The sequence below is a fragment of the Oryzias latipes genome, chromosome 23, assembly GCF_053564925.1.
Source record: "Oryzias latipes strain Hd-rR chromosome 23, Olatipes_Hd-rR_3.1".
Lineage (NCBI taxonomy): Eukaryota > Metazoa > Chordata > Actinopteri > Beloniformes > Adrianichthyidae > Oryzias > Oryzias latipes.
The window spans coordinates 612,958-637,539 of record NC_136259.1 but is presented as its reverse complement, the minus strand read 5'-3'; the positions used below and the strand labels follow the sequence as shown (position 1 = coordinate 637,539).

Below are 24,582 nucleotides of genomic sequence, written 5' to 3'. Positions count from 1 at the left end.
AAGTAATTGAAATTTACAGTAATTAATACTCAAATGTTTTTCTGTAGGCCTTTGAACATTTCTGTTTGTTTTAAACATAATCTCAATGAGACACATCAGCAAAAACTAACTAATGGCTAATGTCACTTTACCTTCAAAGATGAAGTCAACCATGATGTATTCTTGTAAATAAAAGACGTTAAAGCAGCAGCACCAAGTCATAGTTTCTCTTCGTCGGTTCTAGTTTTTGCATCATCTTTCTTTACTTTTGGAAGTTTTTTATCTGTATTTGGCATAAAAATGTTAAAACAGTTGACACTTATTCATAGGCAGTGTTTGCACTAATATCAATTGACCACTAGATGGCAGAGTACGAGCTGTTTTACAATGAAGAAAGGCTTCATACTTAGAAAAAGGTCAGGCTTTGAAATGATATTATATGTAGATTAGTAGATTTGAACTGTTGACCACATTTGAATATTTGTAGGAGTTTAAAGTAATGTTTTGGAGCACGTGCTCACGGTTACATATTTTTATCGTAATTTAACCTATAAAAGCATCTTTGTGTCACGCGCCGCGTGGATTGGTACAGCCCGGTGCAAACGGGGAGGAGTCCGCGTGCGTCGTCAGGCCTGAGTGAATGACGTCACTGCCCCGCGCGCTCCTCACTCTCACAGATTACCGGGTCTGGAGGTTGGAAGATGCCGCTGGAGAGGTGACCGCCGTCAGGCTGCCGAGGCTCCCGCTCCCGCCGGCGGGACTCCACCGACACCGACGGCTCGCGGCCCGGAAATGTGACTGATGTCCTCGCGGAGGTGAAAGTCGACTGAAGACAGAAGCGCTTCCACCGGGAGGTGTCGAAAGGAGGAGGAGAAGGGGGGAGGGACGGCCGAGGATAAGAGGATAAAGGAAAAGGGAAACCGCGCTAAGCGGACTACTGCAGCGCGAGCGCCATGGGCAGCGGCGCGGATGAAAGCGCGGTGCGCGTGGCCCTGAGGTAAGGATGCTGCTGTGTCACACCTGCTTTCCCGCCTCAGCATCAGACACCGGACACCCCTTCCCCTCTCTCCGTGCTTTTATTTTGAAAATCAACACATAGTGCTTCGACTATCAGTGTGAAATGATTCAACCGGAAATCAACGGATCCAACTTTTACGTCAATGTTTTCCCTAAACAGTGATTGAAGGTCGGACTAAACTGTCTGCTGGGGTTAAGCGGCAGTGGAGCAAGAACGAGCTAAAGATCCACGGTGAAAGGCTTTTAATTTGGTAGTTTGACTTCCTGTAGAGTTGGATTGGCCTGGTATGACCCATGCCCTGGTACACGTGTGTGTGCGCGTGCGTGTACTACATCAGTGTACACGTCTGTGTGTACATGTGTGTCTGTACATGTGTGTGTGTCTGTGTGTACGTGTGTGTGTACACCTGCGTGTGCTGAACTCTAAAATGTCATGTGAGCTCACTGGAGCAGAAGGAGACAAAGGCTGCTTCCTCACGTTTCTCCTCTTCCTCACGTTTCTCCTCTTCCTCACGTTTCTCCTCTTCCTCACGTTTCTCCTCTTCCTCACGTTTCTCCTCTTCCTCACGTTTCTCCTCTTCCTCACGTTTCTCCTCTTCCTCACGTTTCTCCTCTTCCTCACGGTTCTCCTCTTCCTCGTCTCTCTGTCCTGCTTGTTATCAGACTTTGACCCAGAACCGGCTTTACTGCCTGGGCTCGGTTTACAGGCCGCCGGCCTCCTCTACAGACCATAAATAATCCATAACACGCAGCCTTTTGTCATCCACAGAAAGGCTCTTATTGTGGAAACCTCCTTGTGTTTTAGGTAGTAGTGTGTAGTGTTTGTACTTTAAATACTATGTAGGTGTTTATCGTACACTGAACTGACGGATGTATTGATTCATCAGAAAGCTTCATTTCTATGGTTTTTACTTTCAAACTTGTAGGACAGAAAACTCACTCATCCGTCTTCTGAACCCGTCTGACCCTTTCAGGGTCACGGGGCTGCTGGAGCCTATCCCAGCCACTCGTGGGTGAAGGCGGGGCCATCCTCACTGCTGTTTCTGTTTCAACAACAAACAGACTAAACATCATCCATTGTGTTCTGATGAGAAAAGCATCTCTAAACAAAAATACATTTTTAATGACAAATCATTGACATGCAGCTTATTATGGTCTGTATTTGTCCATCTAGTGGGCATATGGGTGCAGAGCGGTTTTTCCTACAGACTTTGGTAAATGTTCTGAACATTTCATTCAGATTGACAGCAATGTGCTTCCATATTGATCCAATGTTCAGTCAGTGTTTCTGCATTGAATATGAGTAACAAAGTGATTAATCAATATTTCTTCATCTTCTGCCTTTTTTTAGAGGGAAATTATTGCACAATTTAAGCAAAAAGAAAATCTTGTGGGGTAGAAATCACAGAATAAAGGGCCAAATAATCCATAGTCTACTTATAATTATGATCACTGTTCTGTGTTGACAAACATTAAATGTGGACGTGATTCATTTCACTTTACTGTTGGTTTAAACTGAGCCGTCGTGTCTCCCATCCTGGCTGGACGTCAGGATCAGGAACTCTGGACAAACAAACATTTGTTTAGCACTAAAGTCCAGCCGCCGTCAGCGAAATGAGGCCAGAAAAAACAACAATGCTCACTGAAGTAACCCTAAACCAATACCAAAGGATCATCGTGTTCACAGGAAGGAGTCAAAACCGGGGCTAACCTGCTTCTACCCCCCCACTTGTAACCTGGTCAGCCTCTCTGCCTTCAGTTATTTTCTTTTTCAAAAGTGGTTGAATCCGGAAGTCAAATGGAACTGTGTGACATGAACACACCTAGAGGTCATGTGACCTGCTGGTTCATGTGAAGCTAGTTTCACAGCTGTGTGTGCGTGCGTGCGTGCGTGTGTGCGTGCGCCACCATCAGACCAGGTGTCTCTCCTCCAACATGGAGCCTTAAATGCTGTCACTGTTATTCCAGACGCCCCTGTCAATCACACGTGTCCCACTTTTCCTTCTAAGCTCCGCCCATCCAGTACAGTTGCGTTCACACCAGACGCCATTCGCAAGTCAAATTCACGCCAATCGCCTCCGCTTCGCCGCGGAGCAAAGTCACGGCTCGTTGCCTGTCCAAAAATGTGCTGATGAGCTTGACGCCCCAGACGCGTGTGGGAGGAGCTACTGCCAAATGTTTTTAGCCTGATGGCTAGCTGGAGAGGCGTCTGGGTAGAAGTCATTTACGGGGCATGGAGGACACGGATGATGGAGAGAGGTCAGGTCTGTTCAAGAGTTCTACAGAATGATTGGTACTCACATCTCCATGTTTGGGTTCATGGCATCATTCAGAGATTCTCCCGGTACCGTCAGCTCTCCTCCCGGTACCGTCAGCTCTCCTCCCGGTACCGTCAGCTCTCCTCCCGGTACCGTCAGCTCTCCTCCCGGTACCTACAGTCAGCTCTCCTCCCGGTACCGTCTGCTCTCTTCCCGGTACCGTCTGCTCTCCTCCCGGTACCGTCTGCTCTCCTCCCGGTACCGTCTGCTCTCCTCCCGGTACCGTCTGCTCTCCTCCCGGTACCGTCTGCTCTCCTCCCGGTGCCGTCTGCTCTCCTCCCGGTACCTACAGTCAGCTCTCCTCCCGGTACCGTGAGCTCTCCTCCCGGTACCTACCATCAGCTCTCCTCCCGGTACCTACCATCAGCTCTCCTCTCGGTACCGTCAGCTCTCCTCTCTGTACCATCAGCTCTCCTCCCGGTACGTCAGCTCTCCTCCCGGTACGTCAGCTCTCCTCCCGGTACCGTCTGCTCTCCTCCCGGTACCGTCTGCTCTCCTCTCTGTACCATCAGCTCTCCTCCCGGTACGTCAGCTCTCCTCCCGGTACCATCAGCTCTCCTCTCGGTACCGTCAGCTCTCCTCTCTGTACCATCAGCTCTCCTCCCGGTACGTCAGCTCTCCTCCCGGTACGTCAGCTCTCCTCCCGGTACGTCAGCTCTCCTCTCGGTACCGTCTGCTCTCCTCTCGGTACCGTCTGCTCTCCTCCCGGTACCGTCTGCTCTCCTCCCGGTACCGTCTGCTCTCCTCCCGGTACCGTCTGCTCTCCTCCCGGTACCGTCTGCTCTCCTCCCGGTGCCGTCTGCTCTCCTCCCGGTACCTACAGTCAGCTCTCCTCCCGGTACCGTGAGCTCTCCTCCCGGTACCTACCATCAGCTCTCCTCCCGGTACCTACCATCAGCTCTCCTCTCGGTACCGTCAGCTCTCCTCCCGGTACGTCAGCTCTCCTCCCGGTACGTCAGCTCTCCTCCCGGTACCGTCTGCTCTCCTCCCGGTACCGTCTGCTCTCCTCCCGGTACCGTCAGCCCTCCTCCCGGTACCGTCTGCTCTCCTCCCGGTACCGTCTGCTCTCCTCCCGGTACCGTCTGCTCTCCTCCCGGTACCGTCTGCTCTCCTCTCGGTACCGTCTGCTCTCCTCCAGGTGTGATTGTGGTGAGGCGGGTCCCCGGCAGTGATGTTGCCAAATACTAGCGTTTCGTGGTTAGCTTGTTTACCACTGTCTATCCCCCTCAGTTAGGGGGCAGGGGATGTGTATAAGTCTGGGGAGGGGGCTCTATTTTGACTTCTGTGCTTGTTTCATTTTTTCTTAATGTAAAGCACTTTGTGTTACGTTTTTATAGGATTTGAAGAAAATGATTGGATGAACGATCGGATCCATCCTCCGTACAGGATGTGTATCCAACCCGCCAATCAAACAAGCTCAAAATGTCACATTGCCATTAGTTCAGTCCATGATTGGTTGACGCCACTCAAATTGCACCCGTCACTCAAATCGTGCCACAGGACCTCAGATGGCGTCCATACCATTGACTTAACATTGAAACTGTCCGCCCCTGGTGTGCAAATTGCGTTTAGAGTGAACTCAGCTTTAGAGTCACAGTGAAAGCTAAAGCATCATTTGACTTGAAGCCACATTCATTCAGACTCTGATGGTGTCAAACTATAGGGGTCAGGTGAGCTATAGGGGTCAGGTGAGCTATAGGGGTCAGGTAAGCTATAGGGGTCAGGTAAGCTATAGGGGTCAGGTGAGCTATAGGGGTCAGGAAAACTATAGGGGTCAGGAAAACTATTCCCTGAGCACTCCTGAGGTTTCTTTACAGTTTATAAACATCTCCTGCAACTGTAGTTGCTTCATACGTAAAGTCAGCCTCACCTGGAGTTCAATGCAAAATCTCAGCTGGTGGTGAGCCAATGATGATGGTGAGGAGACTCCAGAACTACATGGGGGAACGTGGGAATCTTTGGTAGAAACGCCATTTACTGTTTGATGAATCCCAAGATCACCACTGTGAAGCACGGGGGTGGAAGCATTGTGCTTTGGGCTGCTGTTCAGCCCAAGGGACAGAACTGCTGACCAGTATTTTTAGGGAAAGGATGAATGGATCCATGTACGGTCAGAGTTTGGGCAGAAACCTCCTTCCATCAGTGAGAACACTGATGACAAGGATCCCAAACACATCACCTGGACAACGAAGGAGTGGCTACGGAAAAGGCGGGATCTAACCAATCTCTAGAGCTCAATCCAATAGAAAGTCTGTGGAGGGAGTTGAAAGGAACGACCCCAAAACATCTTAACCTTTTCTTTTTTGTAACTTGTCCTGTCCAACAGCTGAGCAGACAGATGAGACCTGAAGGCCTCTTGTGTTGGACAGATTTGACTGTAACAATAGGGGTTATGGATCTTCTGACACACCAGGAGTATATTTGAATCAACCCCTTTTGGAATTTAGGCTCAACTTTATTCATCTGAATCATATTTGTAACAGTTTTTTGTTGGACCGGATGGGAAAAAAGAGGAGGGGGGGGGTAGGAAGGTGATTATAGAAGGGGGGGGGGGGGGGGGTAAAACCATGAAGCTGCATAAAGCAACAAGTTGCTGGATGTTTATAATCATCACTGTCAGGTTTAGAAGTAATACAAATCTAAAAGGGGCGGGGCCTGTCCACACACACACTCAAATGTTACAAACATACCTGTTGGCTCCAAAAGTGTTCACACACAAACATGTCCACATGTACACAATATAAATAGCGTTAACACACGCATACTTATGCATTCAGACCAACACACGTGAAACATTTCAGTCACAAACATCATGACCTTCTAAAGGTCTGCATGGAAGAACAGACCACAAGTGGCTACAGGGAAAAGCTGAAAGTCCTACAAGAAACCTTTGACCTCATTTATCATCAACCAAGAAAACAATACAAAGTACTGATATGAACTTCTGTTTGTTAGTTTTCTGCATACACTGGGATTTCCTGGATTCTTTTTTTGTTTACACTCTGTCTCTGTTCTCCCTGGGGTGTCATTGTGGTTAATTATTGAACTGCTTTTGCCTCAATTCAGCTTCATTTTTAAACAGACTTCAATCTGGAAGTCAAAGGTTTAATGATAAGAGAACCTCTCATTGTAAACATACTACAAACACACGCGGCATACAGTGTTCACATTGGACTGTTGCTACCAGATACTGGCGCCTGTACCTGAGGGCTGGACGAGGCTCGGTGGCTGCAGGCTTCTCCTTTCTCAGCTTCATTCCGATATAGGAAAGACTTGGTATGATATCATTCTGGCCGGACACAAACTGCAATTATTCATTTCTCCGTCATAAAACGGTTGGCACTTCCATGGGGTGACAGGACGCTACCCATACGTCACTGCCAAGTCCAAGTCTCTGATTGGTCACAGTTCAACAGTTTAACCTTCAATGCCTATTCAGTGGCCACACGTTTTGTTTAGCGATGTATGAACTCAAGAGTTTTGAATTTAGAAGCCCAAAACAGACACTTACATGCGTTGGAGTGTTGAGCCAATAAGGAGCTTCAATGGCAGGTTGGTTGGAAAACATGTAGGACATCGGCCCCCCAGGCCTGGATTTGGGGACCCCTGATATAGACTTTCCATTCAAAGTGGTCCCTGAAAAGCAGATTTCCAAGCCCAGTGTGAACCTACATCACACTTACATTTGCTAAGCTGCATTTAAGTCATTTACACATTCTGCACAAAGACACCCCCCCCCCCCCCCCCAGATGTGACTCAGTTAATGCTTAAAATGAAAAACAGTTTTGCAAAGTGAATGTTTTATTCAGGTGCCCCAAACAAAACATATCATGTGTACCGATGCTATGGCTATGCTAACGTCTGCTCTCAATCTGACAGAAAATCCACAGACCTGGAATATCAACCAACAGGTTGCCAGGTTGGGACCTTTTCCTGCCTCAACCTGCATGGATGAAGCTGTCTGTTAACAAGTTGCTAAACCCTGTCAAGTGTAGATCCACACTTATTTATGATCTGTTTTCATCTCCATGGAAACCCACTGTGCAAGAGGAAAAGAAATCTGGAGATTGATTGGTAGAGGGCAAGAAAGCATTGATCCATCAGAACAACAATTATGCAACCTAGAATTGGATTTGCTGTTGTTTGAAGGTTCTGTTTCTTATCAACTGATAAAACATCTAATCTCTGTGTGGAGAAACATGTCATAGTGCAAGAAGTTACAGATTCATCTGATAGGACTTGTTCCTCACGGAGCAATGGAGGAGCTTATTGCTTTTTTAATAATTCAGTTTGAGGGAAAAGGAGGATTCAGGTTTCGTCGTGACCTTTTAAGCACCAGAAGATAGCTTTACCTTTTCAATTATATATTGTTTTTTTTATGAGTCTGTTTGGTAGTTTTTGCGTGAGCTGATTCCTCATCATCATAAACCAGCAGGTCAAGAGGAATTGATGTCATAACTGGGTCAATACTTGAACACCAAAGAAAAACCCGACAGAAGATGGTGAGAGGATCTTTATTCTGATCACTTTGAAGGTGCAGAGAACATAGATCATGAATGTCTGTGAGGATCCCCTTTACAGTAGAGGGGGACCAGGTGACCATGTAGCTAAGGCTAGTCTCATACACCTGTCCAGGTGGTAGTCTGGGCTTGTTGAGGGTCGTGTAGCGTCCGGTTCAAGGTGCATCTTAAGGGAAGCACAGGTTGTGTCTCAAGCTACACACTCTGGACATGTGACGACAGTTCAAGAACGTGCTAAATGCGTGTTCTTCAATGCGCGTTTAGTCTGTTTAGTGCGTTTAGTGAAGTTCAGGCTGGACTGTCGTGACCTGACACTAGTTCATGTCCGCCACACAGTTGGAGAAGGCTTGGTCCGAAATGTTGAACTGGTGCAGATCAGGCGCGCCTTGCTCCAGGCTTTTCCTTTTACAGCTCTATACCGATTTATGAAAGTCTTGGTGCCGTATAATTCCGGCTGGTCACGAACAGTAATTGTTGATTTTTCCTTGGTGTTTCCTGCAGGTCACCTGTGTGCTTTGTACAGGTTTGCCCATTTTTCAACTGCAGGTTCTGCATTCAATTCAATTTTCTTTATAAAGCCCAAATTCACAACAACTGTCGTGTCACTGGGCTTCATGCCGGTAATTGTAAGGTAAAAATGCAATCAAAAGGATCATAGATGCATGGAATTCAATAGGATAATACTAAACTAAACTGGACATCCTTGCCCTTAGACCCCCCTTCTCTGTAAGGAAAAACTCCTAAAAAAACGGAATCCGGAAAAAAAGAAGAAACCTCAGGGGTGTCCACATGAAGGAGGGATCCTCCCCCAGGACGGACAAACGATGTACCAGAATCGAGAAGAATTAACTTATCTAACTCTACAACTACATGCTTATCCACTCTTAAGGGCAGTTGTGACTAAGAATCAATGGGAGCAACAACACATACATTGAGCATTTCAGAAAAGGGCATATTTAAAGCCTTAGGCTTTATCTTTGGGTATGGGGGATGTATATTTGTGTTGGACACTATTTTTAAGGCCTATATCATGCAATATCAACTTTTTGAGCTTTTAAGTGTTTTATAATGTTCATTCCTGACAGTAAACAACCCCAAAGTGCTATTTTGATCTGTTGATTGGAAAGTTCGGATGTTGTTTATTTTGGTGGGTGAAACGCAGACATGCTGCCGAGGCTGGATCTAGGATGACGTCATGAAATGGGCGGCACCCACAGGGAGAGAAAGGCGGAGCCTCAGAGATGGAGTTGTGCCCTTTAAAACAGTTTTGAAGGAATGAAGTACAGGAAGTTGTAAAGACTCTCTTTCCAGTTTTGAGTCTAAGCGTCTGTCTAGGACCTGTTCTTGACACGTATCAAGTCATTGTCCTTGGTTACGTGTCTTAAACAATAAATACATTTGCTAGCTTCTTAAAGCGGCTGTTCCAACCACTAAATGTGGAACCATGGACCGCAAGCTAGCAAAGTAAAAAATAAAACCAGTTTGTGACAAAAAATGTGGCAGCTACATCTTACATCGGAAATGATCTTTCTAAGAGAGCTTTTCCAACCCCCACCACTTCAATAGATGTTTTATCCTCTGTATTAACAAGAGGCAGGCCCAATGGCTTCTGGGAAGGATCTACTGTTTAAGTGGAGAAACCCTGCAGAGTCGTCAGCTTGATAACATATTTTTGAACAGGATTTTTTTCAGTGGACAATGATGACTAAAGGCAATACTGTCTATAATCATCATCTCTTATTCATGGAAAAGTCAATGTATAGTTCTATATTATCCAGTTTAATTGTACAGAGCAATAAGAGCCACAGACAAAAGAGACGGTGTCAAAATAAACGAGTAGGTGCAAACTCCATCCTGACATGCTTTCATTCTTCATTAATGGTTGGAATCCACCTACTGTACATCAGCGCTTCCATTAGACACGCCCACAACAGCGAGAGACGTTCAGAGCTGCTCTCACAAGACAGTCTGGACTTAAAGAGTTTGGTAGTTTTTGAAATCTTCCCATGAACTCATCAACCACAGAAATGAACCAAATGTATGCATTCTGATATAGATCTATACGTCGACTAATCACCAATAAACAAGCTTTGATTTGGTTTTGTCGACGCTTCGTTTTTTTGTTTTTAAATGATTACAATAACCACCAGCCAGTCAATGGGATCGCAAAGCACAACAGGAACTTGAGGAGGCGGTATAGCCTTTTATCAACCATAGAAGAAGAAGACAGACACGTTTCATGCTGTTTTCACGGTGTAGTTCCTGTTATCGTCGCACATCCACACCGGACCGGCGCCACACACACAGGTAGCACCAGGGAGCAGTTTTTCTTCCTCGTCCACCATCTACAACAGGAAGAGGCTCTGTGCACAGAATCAAATCCTGCAAATCTTTCTCCAAACTTTTATTTTCTCAGCTTCATTCCTATTAATGTCGTCTTGGTGTCATATTAATCCGATTAGACACAAACTGCAGTTATTAATGTCTCCTTCGTGATCCTGTTTACACGTATCTATTCTGAAATCTTTGACATGTAAATTGAAAACACAGTGCATAAACTTAAGCCCATCCAGGAATCATCTATGGCACGCGTTCAGTTTTCCCCGTTGTTTGCAAAGATTCAAGCATTAAGTGAATGTTTGTTTTCTGGATGATTTGGTTTCCTAAAAACCCCAACATTTAGCAGGATCCATGGTCTGGTGGTGGTTTGGGTTTAGACGGTCATCTGAAGGTTTGTGTGGAAACGTCACCACCAGAGGTTTGTTCCACCGCTGCAAGTTTATGGGTTATAAAGCAACAGGAAGGCCTTAAAACACCAGCCAATGCCAGCTCTGCAGAGAAAGGGCGTGTCTGTTAGTCTGGGGGCGGGGCTGGCAGCACAGACTCTTCCTGGAAGGGGCGGTTCTTACCTTTGTGACGTCACAATGTGACAAGCCACTTGTTTTTTTGAGCTGGTGCTCAGAGCGCAGGTTTGCAGAGGAACCCTAACCCTTTAACATTTCTAAAGAGGGCCTTTTTAGAAATTCTAAAGGCCTTTTGTCTTCACTTTCTATTTCTATTTTGAGTTTTATTCATACGCCTTTTAATGTTTCCTGATGCTGGGCTTGGTGGGGGTGGAGGGCAGTCTTTGTGTTTTGTGTTACTGTTGTGTAAAAAGTGCTTTATAGATGGATAACAAATACATGCTGAATATCTCAGGGATACATTTGTGAGAAAAGCTCCGCCTCTGATTTTAGTCTGCAGATGGCTCCTCCCCCCTCCTCCCTTTGGGGATTCTTGTTGTTGTTTGTTTGTTTGGGGGGGACTCTCACATCTGCTGCCCTGGCGTAAAGATGGCGTGTGCTCGTGAATATTCATGCAACAACTGAAGCGAACAGAGACAGACACTAAGCACGCTGCGGCCTCCATGAGCTTTTTCTCTGACTGGGGGGTTCAGGAGCCTCTGGGGATCAGGTTCTTCCATGCATGTCTGGAACAAGGCAGTCCTGGTTTTGGAGTGACGCTCTCGTCCGGAGCATCGGGCTGCTGCTCCAGCATCTTCCTGACTTTAGTGAAAAACGTTTCCTTTCCTCTGTTGTGGTGGAGACCAGAGTGTTGCAGGGGGGTATTCCAGGAAGCATGTTTAAACTACCCTGACTTTAAGCCTGAACTCTGGCTGAAGTGTCCTGAACTTGCTTACTCTGGGTATGTCGGTTCCAACAGACCGGATATGAGTTAGTGTAATTACGCTGGACTTTGTAACCCTGGGTTAATGCACGTGCACAGCAGGTAAATAAAGACATTCTCAATGGATCGCCGATTTCCAGAGTCACCATGGAAACGTGTGGTGAACAAAAGAGAGCGCTATACTTCAGTGAAACGGAGTCTGAGATTTTAATGACGGCGTATGAAGATTATAGGTCCATCAAAACAGTAACACAGCTGCATCATCAGCAAAAGAAAGAGTTTCTGCTTGGAGAAAAAGAACAAAGTAAAGGCACAAGTTTCTATCTCATTTCTGTTGTCCTTGTGACGCATATATCTATATATATATCTATATATCTATATCTATATATATCTATATATCTATATCTATATATATATATATATATATATATATATATATATATATATATATATATATCAAACTTTTATTTCAGACTCAGGTGGTCCATAGGAAGAAAAGAGAATAAAATAAAACACAAGATACAAATACAGTATTTATAATAAAAAGTAAAAAGATATAACTTAAAAAGAGTATAATCGCTGTATCCAGTGTTTCCTCAGGGCAGAAGTGTAGCGGCATGAGCTTCTTTTGGGATCAGTCAGAGACATGATAATTGAGTTCTTAGATTTGTCCAGGCGTTCCATAAGGCTGTATGTAAGCTTACGTAGTAGTGCTTCACAGGTGGGGATGTGAGCGTCCACAAACAGCTGACTGGCTCTGTACCACCTGGGCACCTGTAGCAGAAGCCTAAAAGCATCATTATAGGCCACTAAGAATTTGTGGAATGTCCCACGTCCATAGTTCCACCAAAGAGGGGCCGTATACAGAGGAGTGCAGTAAGCTCTGAACAGCGAACACTTCACTTGAAGAGAACATGCACTGAATTTTCTCATCAGCATATTTGCCTGAGCATAGAGTTTACAGTACGGTCTCTGAATGTCTCTATCATCCCTCCAATCGTCAGTAATGAAATGTCCAAGATATTTGATAGATGATGTTTGTTCCAGAGGCGTTCCACAAAGCTTAAAAACAGGAAAGTTTACATTTCTGTCGTCTTTGGTCCTTACGATCATTACTTTGCTTTTGGAGGGATTGTATTTTTTGTCAAAGTCTCTGCCATAGTCAGAACAAACTTTTAAAAGTGTTTGTAACCCAGCACTGTAGGGGCTAAAAATGACAAGGTCATCAGCATACATAAGATGATTAAAGGTTTGACATCCAACAACACACCCAGTTTTGCACAGATTCAGATTAGTGGATAGGTCATGAATATACACATTGAATAGAAATGGAGAGAGGATCCCCCCCTGTTGAACTCCATTGCTTACATAAAAAGGCTCTGATAAGACATTGCCCCATTTGACTGATTGTTTGATTAGCATACCAGAAAGCCAGGAGTCGTACAAGATATTTGGGCACTCCTCGATTAATTAGCTTCTGAAAAAGCTTGAGGTGGTTGACCCTGTCAAAAGCCTTAGTGGCATCAATAAAACACAGAAATACAGATGTATTCAGATGCAGGTATTTCCCAACTATTTCCTGTAACGCGTAGATACACATATCAGTGCCGAGGCTTTTTTTAAAACCAAATTGGTTCTCACTTGTTAAAAGATGCACTTCGAGTCTAGTCAATAAAACATATTCTAAAATTTTTGAAATGTTGCTGGAAAGGGCAATCGGTCTGTAGTTCGACAGACTATTTAAACTGGCGGTCTTGTCTTTGATGACGGGAATTAATACAACTGAGAGAATTGAATCAGGCAGGACTCCATGGGTTAAAAAGCCAGTGAAACACATGGCCAGCAGGGGCAGTAATTTAAAACTTGAATATTTTAGATGCTCGACTGTGATGTCATCAAGACCACATGCTTTGCCTTCTTTTATCTTTGAAATTGCATCTTGAATCTCACTTGCACGAATAACCATTTTGTCTGTAAAATCCACATTGTCAATAGAAACTGCATGACTTTTTACCGAATTAAGCAGGTCAGAATAATGCTTACGCCATAAATCAGCAATGTTATCAGCACCACATACACCTTCAATGTTGGATGGCAATGAAGTTTTACGATTATTCATAGCATTAACCTCCTTCCAGAATTTATGGTAATCATTATTTTGTAGACCTCTGGCCAGAGAGTCTGCTCTCATCATGTTTTCTTGCCTTTTGATAATGCGAAGTGAATATTTGAATCTAGCAGTAGTCATTTTCTTGCTCTCAAACAAGGCACCTTGACGAGGCTTCCCAGCTTCATGCCAGAGTCTGAAAGCGTCCCTGGCTGCAGCATGATGTTCAGCTACAAAGTCATTCCAGCCTGGCTTGACAGTCCAGCTTTTAAGACTCCTGCTTCGTAGGCAAAGACTACTATCTTTTACAGCTTTTACTATATTTTCATAGAGTTTACACAATTCATTGCAATGAGTAGTATTTTTGCAGTTTGGATCACAGCATGCCAGCGCATCCCTGGGCAATTTTACAGCCTGCAGCTGAGCATCGGTGGTTGCTGTGTACTTATCGATGTCCTCATTTGTAACTTTGGACCAATCAAGTTTATCTGTAAGATCGTTATTTTCTTTTGTCACAAGAGATGGTACATTTGCCACATTTAAGGAGAAGATTATTGGTATGTGATCAGAGGTAGCCAAGTTATACAGGATTTCTATGTTACTCAGAGAAGCATGAGCATCCGCAGTACAGATACAGTGGTCCAGCCATGAGGTGGAATGCCAGGCATCACTGATATAAGTTAAGCTTGTATCTGGGAGAAGTATTTTACTTGATAGGGTGAGATTATTTTCTTCACAGTAAGAAGTTAAATGATTACCAAATATTGATGAGTCATCTGAGAGATCAGCATTAAAATCTCCCATAACAAACACACAAGTGGAGCTGCTATCCTCAATATATGCTTTTATGAATGCTAATTTGTGCAAGAATTCGTCCTCCAATAGATTAGACTCATAGGGCATGTAAACATTTAGAATTGTAAATTTCTTTTCATCAATGTCGATTTCCAAGCCAACAGCCCAATCAACATTAAGCCTCACAACATTAACAGCAGCATCATACTTAACATTCCAGAGGATAGCCACGCCCCCAGGAATTCTACCTCGAACGATTCTGGTTCTCAGATCAGTGGTGGATTCACCAGCACCATGAAAATCCACATGTAATGAGTTTAGATTGTCCAAGTCCTGTTTGGCAAGCCAAGTTTCTTGCAAGCATAATACATCACATTCATTCAAAAGGTTATCAACGACATAGCGACTGGATTTATCAGCAACACTGTGTCCAGTCCGCAAGCCACGCGTATTATATGATACAATCCGCATGATGATTTGTTGTCAAGTAAGATGACACAAGAGGTTTAGGCGTTGGATTCACCGCCTTCCCCCACAGGAACTGAGGCTTTATTCACACTCCGAGTGATTTCTGGGGCCAGAGAACCTCTGGCTGCAGAAGTTTGTTCTTTCCGGCGGGGTTCATAGTAGCGCCTCACATAAACACCATCAGGCCAAAGCTCAGGCGCGTACATGTCTGCCACAGCGTTACATTCAGCCGTTATGTGAAAGGAGCTGAATCTTCCGTGAACAGGCTCAATTTTCCTGCATTTAACTTCCCGTCCCATCTTGCCTTCCAGGTATTTGTTAAGTGTAACAGCATCCAAACTTGGGTCAAATTTGGTTGCAAAAACACTCACCATCTTCGTCTTCACTGCGTGAATATTAGAAACAGAGGCAGTTCCAATAATAGCGGGAGTTTATATATATATATCTATATATATATAGATATATATATATATATAGATATAGATATATAGATATAGATATAGATATAGATATATATATATATATATATATATATATATATATATATATATATATAGATATATAGATATATATCTATATATATAGATATATAGATATCTATATATATATATATATATATATATAGATATATAGATATAGAGATATATATATATAAAAACCCTTCCAATTTTGCCAGCTTAAATGAATTACTTCTATTGGTAACAAGCAATTGAGTTAAATTTATTCAACCTAATTTCTTACGTCTATAAAACTCAATAATTGTTTATACAACTCAAATTTACATATTTATTTAACTAAATGTCATATTACTCCAATTCAATTAAATGTTTTTTAATCTTAATGAATTATAATTCTTGAACTGTCATATGTCTAAGTTTGAGCCGGCAGATATGCTCATTTTTATAACAATAAAAAGAAAACGATAGAATTCTGAAGTTAGTATTCTTTCATTTACCAATTTTTCGACATTATCATTATGGTAGATAATGGTAGTGGTGCTATATAAACTCATCATCCTCTCCCTCCCTCTCACTCATGGTGCAGAAAGAATTAAACATAACAGGACAAAATAACTCAGCAAAACACAGTAAAACAGCTAAACAACTAAACACATTTAGACAAAAACCCACACTTAAACCCAAATCCGTCCAGACAGGCAAAGGGAATGGTATCCCACAATCCCTTGCGGTGCCGATCTAACAGCAGCACCAAAGTTACACCTACTTAATTGAATTAATTTGAATGAAAGTAAAAATAAATGTCTGATAACTACGTGTTATTTTTAAGCCGACTTAACTAAAAATAATTGATTTATCTTAACTGAATCAAATAATGAAGTTAGATCATAGTATAAAGTTTCTCTTTCCAACATCCATATGTGGTCTTATCACCCTCTCATGGTGGAAAAAGTATTATCTGAGCTTCTTCATCCACTAAATCATCTTCAAATGGACACGCCATGCTGCTTCACCTCTCTGAAAACAAACTAATCTTCAACTAAACCTGCTCCAGACCAGGTTATGTTCAGAGCATGAGTTGCTATGGCAACTTGACATACCCTGAAACATACCTCCATTTCTGGAACCGAAAGCTGAGGTTATCCGCTTCCTTAGCCTCAAACTTACCGTGGGAGCTAGCATAACCTGCTTCCTGGAATACCCCCCTGGACTGCAGGTTTTCCTGCCTGTTCACCTTTGACCCTGAAGCTATCAAGCTGTGGTCAGTGAACCGTTGGAAGGACTGCCTGCTCCGACGGCATCACAGGTCCTTTCCAGGGGGGGTGGAGAGCTGTCACTATTCTGTTTCCCACTCCGACGCTGCTGCCCTCCCCCCGTTACGTCATTCCCTCTGAGACGACCGTTTCCAACCAGAACCAGAGAGTCCAGGCTGCTTCTATGAACCTCTGCTAGGAGCTTCAGCATTTCCCCGCTGCATCAAAACTCACATGTCCTTCTAGAAAAGTCCATTTACATACATGACCGGGAAACTTCTATGTTATTCTACTCAAAATATTCAGCTTTTTGTTTTTTTCCCAAATGTCTTTATTGATTGAAAAATGATTACAGTTAAGTTCTGGGACTGTCCGTCATTTCTATTAAGCTTTATCTTCAAATAAAAACCCTAGACAGTCAACAGACACGTAGACTAAGGAAATAAAGTCAAATGAATTTAAAATAATACATTTAAAGGATTAAACACAACAAACACAGTCATGTCATAAATTAACTGTGTTCCTTTTTTAGAATAAAAAAATAGCATCATTACTGTAATTTAAGATTGAGACTAAGGTTTTGTCTGAATTCCTGCTCTACTCATTACCTAATTCACTTTACAAAAGTATTCAGTCAGTCATCAATTGTGCAAGTTCTCCCTCTTCAAAACATGAGAGGCCTGTCATTTTCACCTCAGGTAAACTTCAACTATGAGAGACAAAATGGAAAAAGAAATCCAGAAAATCAAAATCGTCTGAAATGTAAAGAATTTATTTGTAAATTATGGTGGAAAAAAAGTATTTGGTCAATAACAAAAGTTCAATTCAATACTTTATTTACCCAGCATGATGCTTCCACCCCCATGCTTTACAGTAGGTCTGAAGTTCTTTGGATATAACTCAGCATTCTTTCTCCTCCAAACAGTAGAGTTCTTACCAAAAAGTTCTATTGTGGTTTCATCTGACCACAGGACATTCTCCCAATCCTCTTCTGGATCATCCAAATGCTCTCTGGCAGACTGTAGACGGGCCTGCACATGTACTGGCTTTAGCAGGGGGACACGTCTGACCCTGCATGTAGGGCCAGGGCATCTCTCAGTGGTTCTGTGTTTCTCAGTATTTGCTTAATCATTTCCTGTTCCACCTCATAGGCAGATCCTGTGTAAGCGACGGTTTCCTCTGTTCCAGCTCTGCTGCATCAGTAGGATAGATTTGAAAATGGACCTCTAACTTTCTGCATTTTGAATCAAAATAATGTCCCGGCCCCCCCAGGTACAGAGAAGTTTAGTGATCCCTGGTGAGCATCGGTCTTCTCCAACACCTCCTGTTTTTGGTTTTCATCTTCGTTCAGGTTGCTGAAGTTTTCCACAGTAGTAACTCTTGGGGAAGACCGGGTCGTTGTTACAATGTGTATCATTACCCTCATCATCAATGACATTGATTGGTCTGCAAGCTGTAGCTATCCACTTCCTGATTCATAACAGTCAGGCTGCATGCAAGGAGCAGACACACACATGTCCCAGAATGCATCTGTGTTTTCTTGTGACCTTGCCTCACTAAAGGGTAGATGTTCATCCATATGCTTTTTATCTTCTCCAGTCACACTAAAGCAGTCTTCCTGCTGTTCTTCTTCCTCTTCCATTCGTTCCCGTCTTTGCCTCTCCTGCACAGGTGAGGCCCAGTTCTGAGTCTCGCTGTAGGGACTTGTTTCAGGGAAAGAGACCCTGTGAATGGGCTCTTGTTGCAGAGACGAGCTGCTGAACAATAGTGGCTTTGATAAGCTTTGTTGTGTCTGAACATTCATGAAGGGTTGAGTGTTTTCTCTGCATCCACACCTGTTGTTGTGTTTCTGCTCCTGAACCTCCTGCTGCATTTTGGATGGAGATCCTGCGGCTGCAGCGGCTGGCCGTCTTCAGCGTCACTCACCAGCATTTTCTGTTGTGAATGTTTGCTCAGCACTGCTGCTTAGTTTTAATACATGGACTTTTCAGTAAAAGCATTCTTTACGTTCTGTAGACGGAAGCGTTTGAGTTGAAATGCCTGAAAAAGCTCTGAAGCAGGAAGTGAAGGAACGTGCAGCAACAGAACTAAACCTGACTGAGCTCAGACTGAATTCAGTGAGTCACCGGCCTCCAGACCAAATGTCCTCACTGACGCTCAGCGGTTCGGAGCGTCCATCCGCTCGGCTGCATTGCAGCGGTTTTAGTGGTCGTTTTCCTTTTTAACTTCTGTCAATACCGGCATCAAGACTTGAAAATGATGAACTTACCAAGTAAAACAGAAAGTTCTTTATTTGGAAGACAATTCCACAATAAGGATGGATGAGATGGAAAGGTTTGTGTGTTTAAAGAGCCACTCCAAGGAAAACCCGGCTTTTGCTGTTTTTTACGTTCTTGTAGAATTTTCTCCTGATTGACGACGGATGTAAAATAATTTAGGATTAAAACTGTGTTTCTTTTATTTATTTTTTTTATTTTTATTTTTGTACTTGTCCTGTCCAACAGCTGGGCAGACAGATGAGAGCTAAGGGCCTCTTGTGTTGGACATATTTTACTTTAACAAGACTGCGTTTCTGAATATTTTTAATTCAAATTAGAGCAAATAAAAACGTGCCGTTTAAAAAAGCTCCAATTTGTGACTCCAAGCTCCGCCCCCTTCTGATGCAATCAACCGGATCCGTCTTTGTTTTCCTGGTTGAGCTGGAATCTGGATCAGAACCGGACGGCTGCGATACGATCACCGTTTATGTTTCCCCTCCATTGTTAGGGGGGGGGGGGGGGGGGGGGTGACGGGCTGTAAGCTAGCAGGAGGGCGTGTAAACAAAGATACGTGGGAGGTCAGCGTGGGGTTACTTCATGCCAACAGTCCCACAACTCAGAGAGGAACTTCCAATGAACTCCTGTTGCTCTGCAGAAACTATGTCCAAAAAAACAGCAAGTTTTTAGATTTTGGCCGAAAACGTCATAATTAATAGACCACCAGGGACGCTTTGACTATAGAGCAAAATAAAGCTGGAGTAGGTGTTTAAAACGCCACAGAGCTGAAATGTAAACATTTTTAACAGGTTTAGTGATTAGAACAGAGTAGATCCAGAATTCACAGAAATGTCCTGAATGAAGCAGCAGCTGTGTCTGCGTCAGCAGTTTCATTCTCTTACTAGAAAGCTGGTTAGTTTGGAAAACCTTTGTCTCTTTGTAGAATATACTTCAAAGTGGTATTGTGGGTAAATTATAACCCATTCATGTTCTAAACCAGCTTTATTCCCATCTGGGGACACGGGGATGCTGTAGTCTATCCAGCCACTTGAAGGCAGAGGCGGGGCACACCGGGGTCACGGTGACCCCAGTAGGGGGCATCACCTCCTGCTTCATCCTCATCTATTGTTAGCTGAAGCTCGTCCCAAAAAGATGAGGTACAACTGACAATTTCACAGTCATGACCAGACCACACTGTCAGGGTATTTATGTCCTGGATTTAAATAATTGTTGGAACGATTCTTTTCTCCAGTGAACGAGAACAGACTCACCTGTGTGTGGATCCCCTAGTGGTTATTGGGAGATGTAGCACTTTGGGGCACTAAAGTTTAGTTTGCAGGAGAAATTTGTAGAAAAATGTATTGGATTATGAAGAATTCAGTCAGAGGTTTTTCTGCTGGAGCCGAGAGCGGTAACCTCAAACACAAAAGTGTTTGATATGATATGAGGGGAAACAGTGAGAACAGGATTCATTATTGGCACAAAGAGGCTCAGTCAGTTTGGAGAGTTCAGGTGAGTGTTCAGACTTCAGGGCCGTAGGTGATGTGCAGCCTGGTCTCCAGGTTGTTCAAAGAGTTGCTGCAGACTTCCTTGGTTGTGGCTCCGTAGCTCGCCGTCGTCATGTGGTCATTTCTGGATACCTGGCCTGCATCACGATAAGCATCATAGATATTCTCATAACAACAGCTGTGCACGTCGATCAATCAAAAAAAACAGCTTCATTCTACACTCATGCTAGCCTGCTGGTGTTGCTAGCTAGTTCCTGGTTGCATCAGTTCTAAGCAAAACACGGTTGAACCAAATCTACAGAAATGATGCATCTACAACTCAAAGACATAATCAAGAGCAAAAAGTAACTTGAATGACGCACGTTTACCTGGGCTTGTGGCTCTGCCCCCCCACACACGTGTTTCCGTGGAAACCGGGCCAGCCTGTTTATAGTGGGTTCCGGTCCTGTGGACCATGTGATTGGTCCGTCTGAACGGTTCACGCGACCAACATGAATGCCGGCGTGTTACATAGACATCCCCTGCCTCAGCTAAATGTCTTCCAGTGAGCAGCAATCCGGAAGTCAAAGGGTTTTCCCCCCCGCCTATTAAATCTAAACCCCAAGCTGCTCCAGTTAGTGAACCACTTTTCTATCTGCACACCAAAAGGATTTCCTTTAACTCTAAGTTCCAGTGTTAAATCATTTGGTCAGGGGTTTGGAAACACAACATGCTGCATTCAGGGACGTTCTGCAGCAGCAAGCTTCACGTAAACCACCGTCTTTAGTCGTGTTGAGACCAGGCAACACCTGAAAATCCAGCACAGCCCCCCCCGCTCACAAACACAATAATGTAGACGCCTTGTGGTCATGGCATGCGTGTGCACTGCCCTAAAGAAATGGATGCGTCAGGTGAGGACGACAGCAGCAGGTTCCTCTGGGCCTCGGCTTTCTATTCATGGGATGTTCTGAGAGCCAGCTTTGTCATTTCACAGCCTTTAAGTTGATGAACTTAATCTTAGCAGGGGGAGGACACTGTGGCAAAGGGGCGGCACAGTTTTGGTTTGTTGAGTTTGTTCAATTAGTTCAAGAGTTTGAGCGGAAAATCCTTTGAAAGATGTTTTTAAGGACATTTCTGAGGCATTTATGCTGCTTTTCTTAGGCCTGTCAGACTAGACTACATCCATATGCATGTTCGTATCTAAAGGACTAGTTAGTTATGAAGTAGGAGTTATTTTCGTGTTTAACTCTTTTCCTACTCTGAAGTAAGACGACTCGATCTTTGAGGCTCCGGTGTCGGCAGGTTTTTTGCGTTTCTCCAACAACATCTGAACTTTTACAAAGATGGATGTTTGTTGCCTTTAGTAGCTCCGGCGTCTAGTTTTTCAGAGACTGACTGATGATTCACATGAAAGCAAAGAGGAGTTTTGAGATGAACGATACTTCAAAGAGAACATACTACAACGTTGTCAGTAGGCCTGCACAATATACCGCAAATTTATCGTTATCGCAATATCCAGCTCTGCAATATGCATATCGCAAAAGACGGCGAATATCGCAATAAATCGCAAACCCAAAATGTGTTAAAACAATCTTCTAGCAGCTTGAAGCATTTAACACATCAAATAAATCCCTTTATGCTTTGACCAATCAGATGGACGCCTTCCCATTGTTGACCAATCAGATGGAGGCCTATTATGTTAACCCTGGTCCTGAAGAGCCTCAACCCTGCCTGTTTTCCAGCTCTCCTTAACCAGCTTGCTGTTGATTGGCTGACTCAAGTGATTTCACATCCTGATTGACTGAACACACCTGATTTTGGTTATCATTATCGAGCAGTCTAGGGAGAATTGGAAAACAGACAGGGTTGAGGCTCTTGAGGACCAGGGTTAGCCACCCTGACGTTTGTCCCCCATGTCGATGAGGGTCATTTGGAGTATAATTTTTAAACTGTTGCAATGAAATGGGAATGATGTTTTTGTTTATTTTTCTATTTGTTTATTTACCGCAAATTTATCGTTATCGCAATATTGATCACTAATATCGCATATCGCAAGTTTTCCTCATATCGTGCAGCCCTAGTTGTCAGCATTTCAATAAATCCTGAAATCTGTCTGTGATGGCCGGCTGCCAAATGCCGGGTCTAATGAAGGCAGCTGAATTCAAACTGTGGTTGGTAAAAGAACGGGGATTTGGGATCAGAGCAAGCGTTACACAAACCTGAGGTCAAAATAAAGGAAGGACCTCATTAATGTGGTCTGCAGTCTGAATCAGATCAGATCTAGGTGAGAGAATGCCACAATAAGAACGCTTCCTAACCTCCAGCTGCTCCCATGTTAAACGGAGGCTGTCAGGTTTCCTGCTCTACAGCCTGGTTAGTGCCACGCCCCCAAGAGCCATATACCCCACCGTGATTGGTCAGTTCGTCATCTCTGCTCTCAATGATATAAAAGGGCCATTCAGACTAATGATAATAACCGATTTTCCTTTACAACTGTGGCTGATGGGCGATATTTACTGATACGGATACTTTAGTGTCTACAGTAACACAAAGTTTAGATTTTATTTCCCTGTCTGTATTAGAAATAAATTCCTTTACTGGACAATCACATTGTACCTGACCTTTTTAACATAAAGCAAAGGATCTCATGAGAACAAGAATCCCTTTAAAACTTTCTTATAAATAGATCTGTAAGCATTCAGAACGTTTATTGAATTTTGGACATTACTGTGAACCATAACTCCCCCATGCCAGGGATCTACTAGGAACAACATGTATCCTAATCAAAAGTAACATTTACCTGAAAACCGCCAATTACTGAATGTGACTGGAAACATGAGCTTCCCAATGTCATGACTAGCTAGGCGAGACAGACCCAGGCGCTGGAACCCGGAAGGAAAACACATGTGAGTAAGATGGTAAGTATTTGAGTTTTGTTGTTGGCGTGGCTGGAGGTCGTGGCGTGGCTGGAGGTCGTGGCGTGGCTTAGAGTTCCCAGGATTTTCAGTGAGGTTAATGCTGCTCTTGGAGGTGTGTGACTCAGGTGAACACTCCTTATTTGAAGTCCTGTAGGCGAGGCGAAAAACAAAGTTAGCGAGGAGCAAAAACACATGAACAAAGCATACTAAGCACCATCAGGGGCAACGAACTGGCAATGAATGCTGAAACTGGATCTCCTTATGCAAGTCTGGTGGTTGATGAGGTGAGTGGTCACAGCTGGTTCAAATAGGGGAGCAGAGTGGAGGGGGAGGAGAGACCACCAGAGGCACCATAACACCCAATCTATTAAGAACAATATACATTCAAAAAATTAAGTGTTTCTGAAAACAGTCAGAAGAAAATCAGTAGGTCTTTTAATATCGGACGGGCCGAGCCGCATTAACGTTAAACTTTCATATGAAGGTGGGGGGCTACCAAATACGGTCTTGGGGGACGCCAGCTTGAGATCCTTGGAATAGGCCCTTTAACATTTACCATGTTTGATGGGTTGATACAAGAATCAACCCATTGACCTTGATTGGGTCAATTGTTTAAGACTTAGGGTATGTCATGGAGCGTGTGTTATTTAGCTTTAGCAGGCATTGCATTACTACATAAACATCTTAGCTAGGCCTATGAAAGCAAAGACAAATCATAGCTTCCACGTTTCGTGTGCCCACATAGTCACTTACTTACAGCAGTAGTCTCAACCTCTGGGCCACGGGCATTTTTTAACTTCTTCTTTGAATGTTAAGGGTAAAGTTAAGGGAAAATCCACGTCACATTTGAATTGGTCCTACATGAAAACTAGTGTACAAAGAAAGTTACAGCCCCCTTCAGATATTTTAGAGACTAAAGATTCACTTTTATTTACAACAGTTAAAGGAAACCAGAAGCTATAAGAATTGGATGCTACTAACAGACCAGTGCGTGAAATTACTGTCCTAACACTAAACCGATCTGTGAACCTAAAGAGGTTGGGGGACCACCACTTTAAGGGGTCCCTAAAAACACTCAACAGTCTAATGGTCGTCCACCTAGAACCCTATTGTATTGATGAAGCTCTTGAATAATTTCAGTTTGATGAGTTTTTACTGCCCTGCTGTTTTAAGCTAACTGTACCTTTATGATAGAGACAGTGACTGTTTGGGTTTCCTTCACCGGGTTTTTGTTGGGTCCACATGGGGGGAGTCTTCTGCCCCACAGGCTGTCACTGAAATTGCACTGATGAGGTTGAAAGCAGGAGTTGCAGAAAAGCCACACAGCCTCTCTGTGTGTAG

General features: G+C 43.7%; 1 protein-coding gene across 4 annotated transcripts in view; it reads left to right on the top strand.

The window, feature by feature from the left end:
* Nucleotides 1-561: 561 nt before the first annotated feature.
* LOC101157410 (kinesin-like protein KIF21A) overlaps nt 562-24,582 on the top strand; it is a 62,769-nt gene continuing 38,748 nt past the window's right edge. For all 4 annotated transcript variants that reach the window (XM_078941877.1, XM_078941876.1, XM_078941875.1 and 1 more), the window contains exon 1: nt 562-976. In XM_078941877.1, the coding sequence (XP_078798003.1) occupies nt 933-976 (44 nt within the window). In that variant the 5' untranslated portion in view covers nt 562-932. The remainder of the gene's footprint in view (nt 977-24,582) is intronic.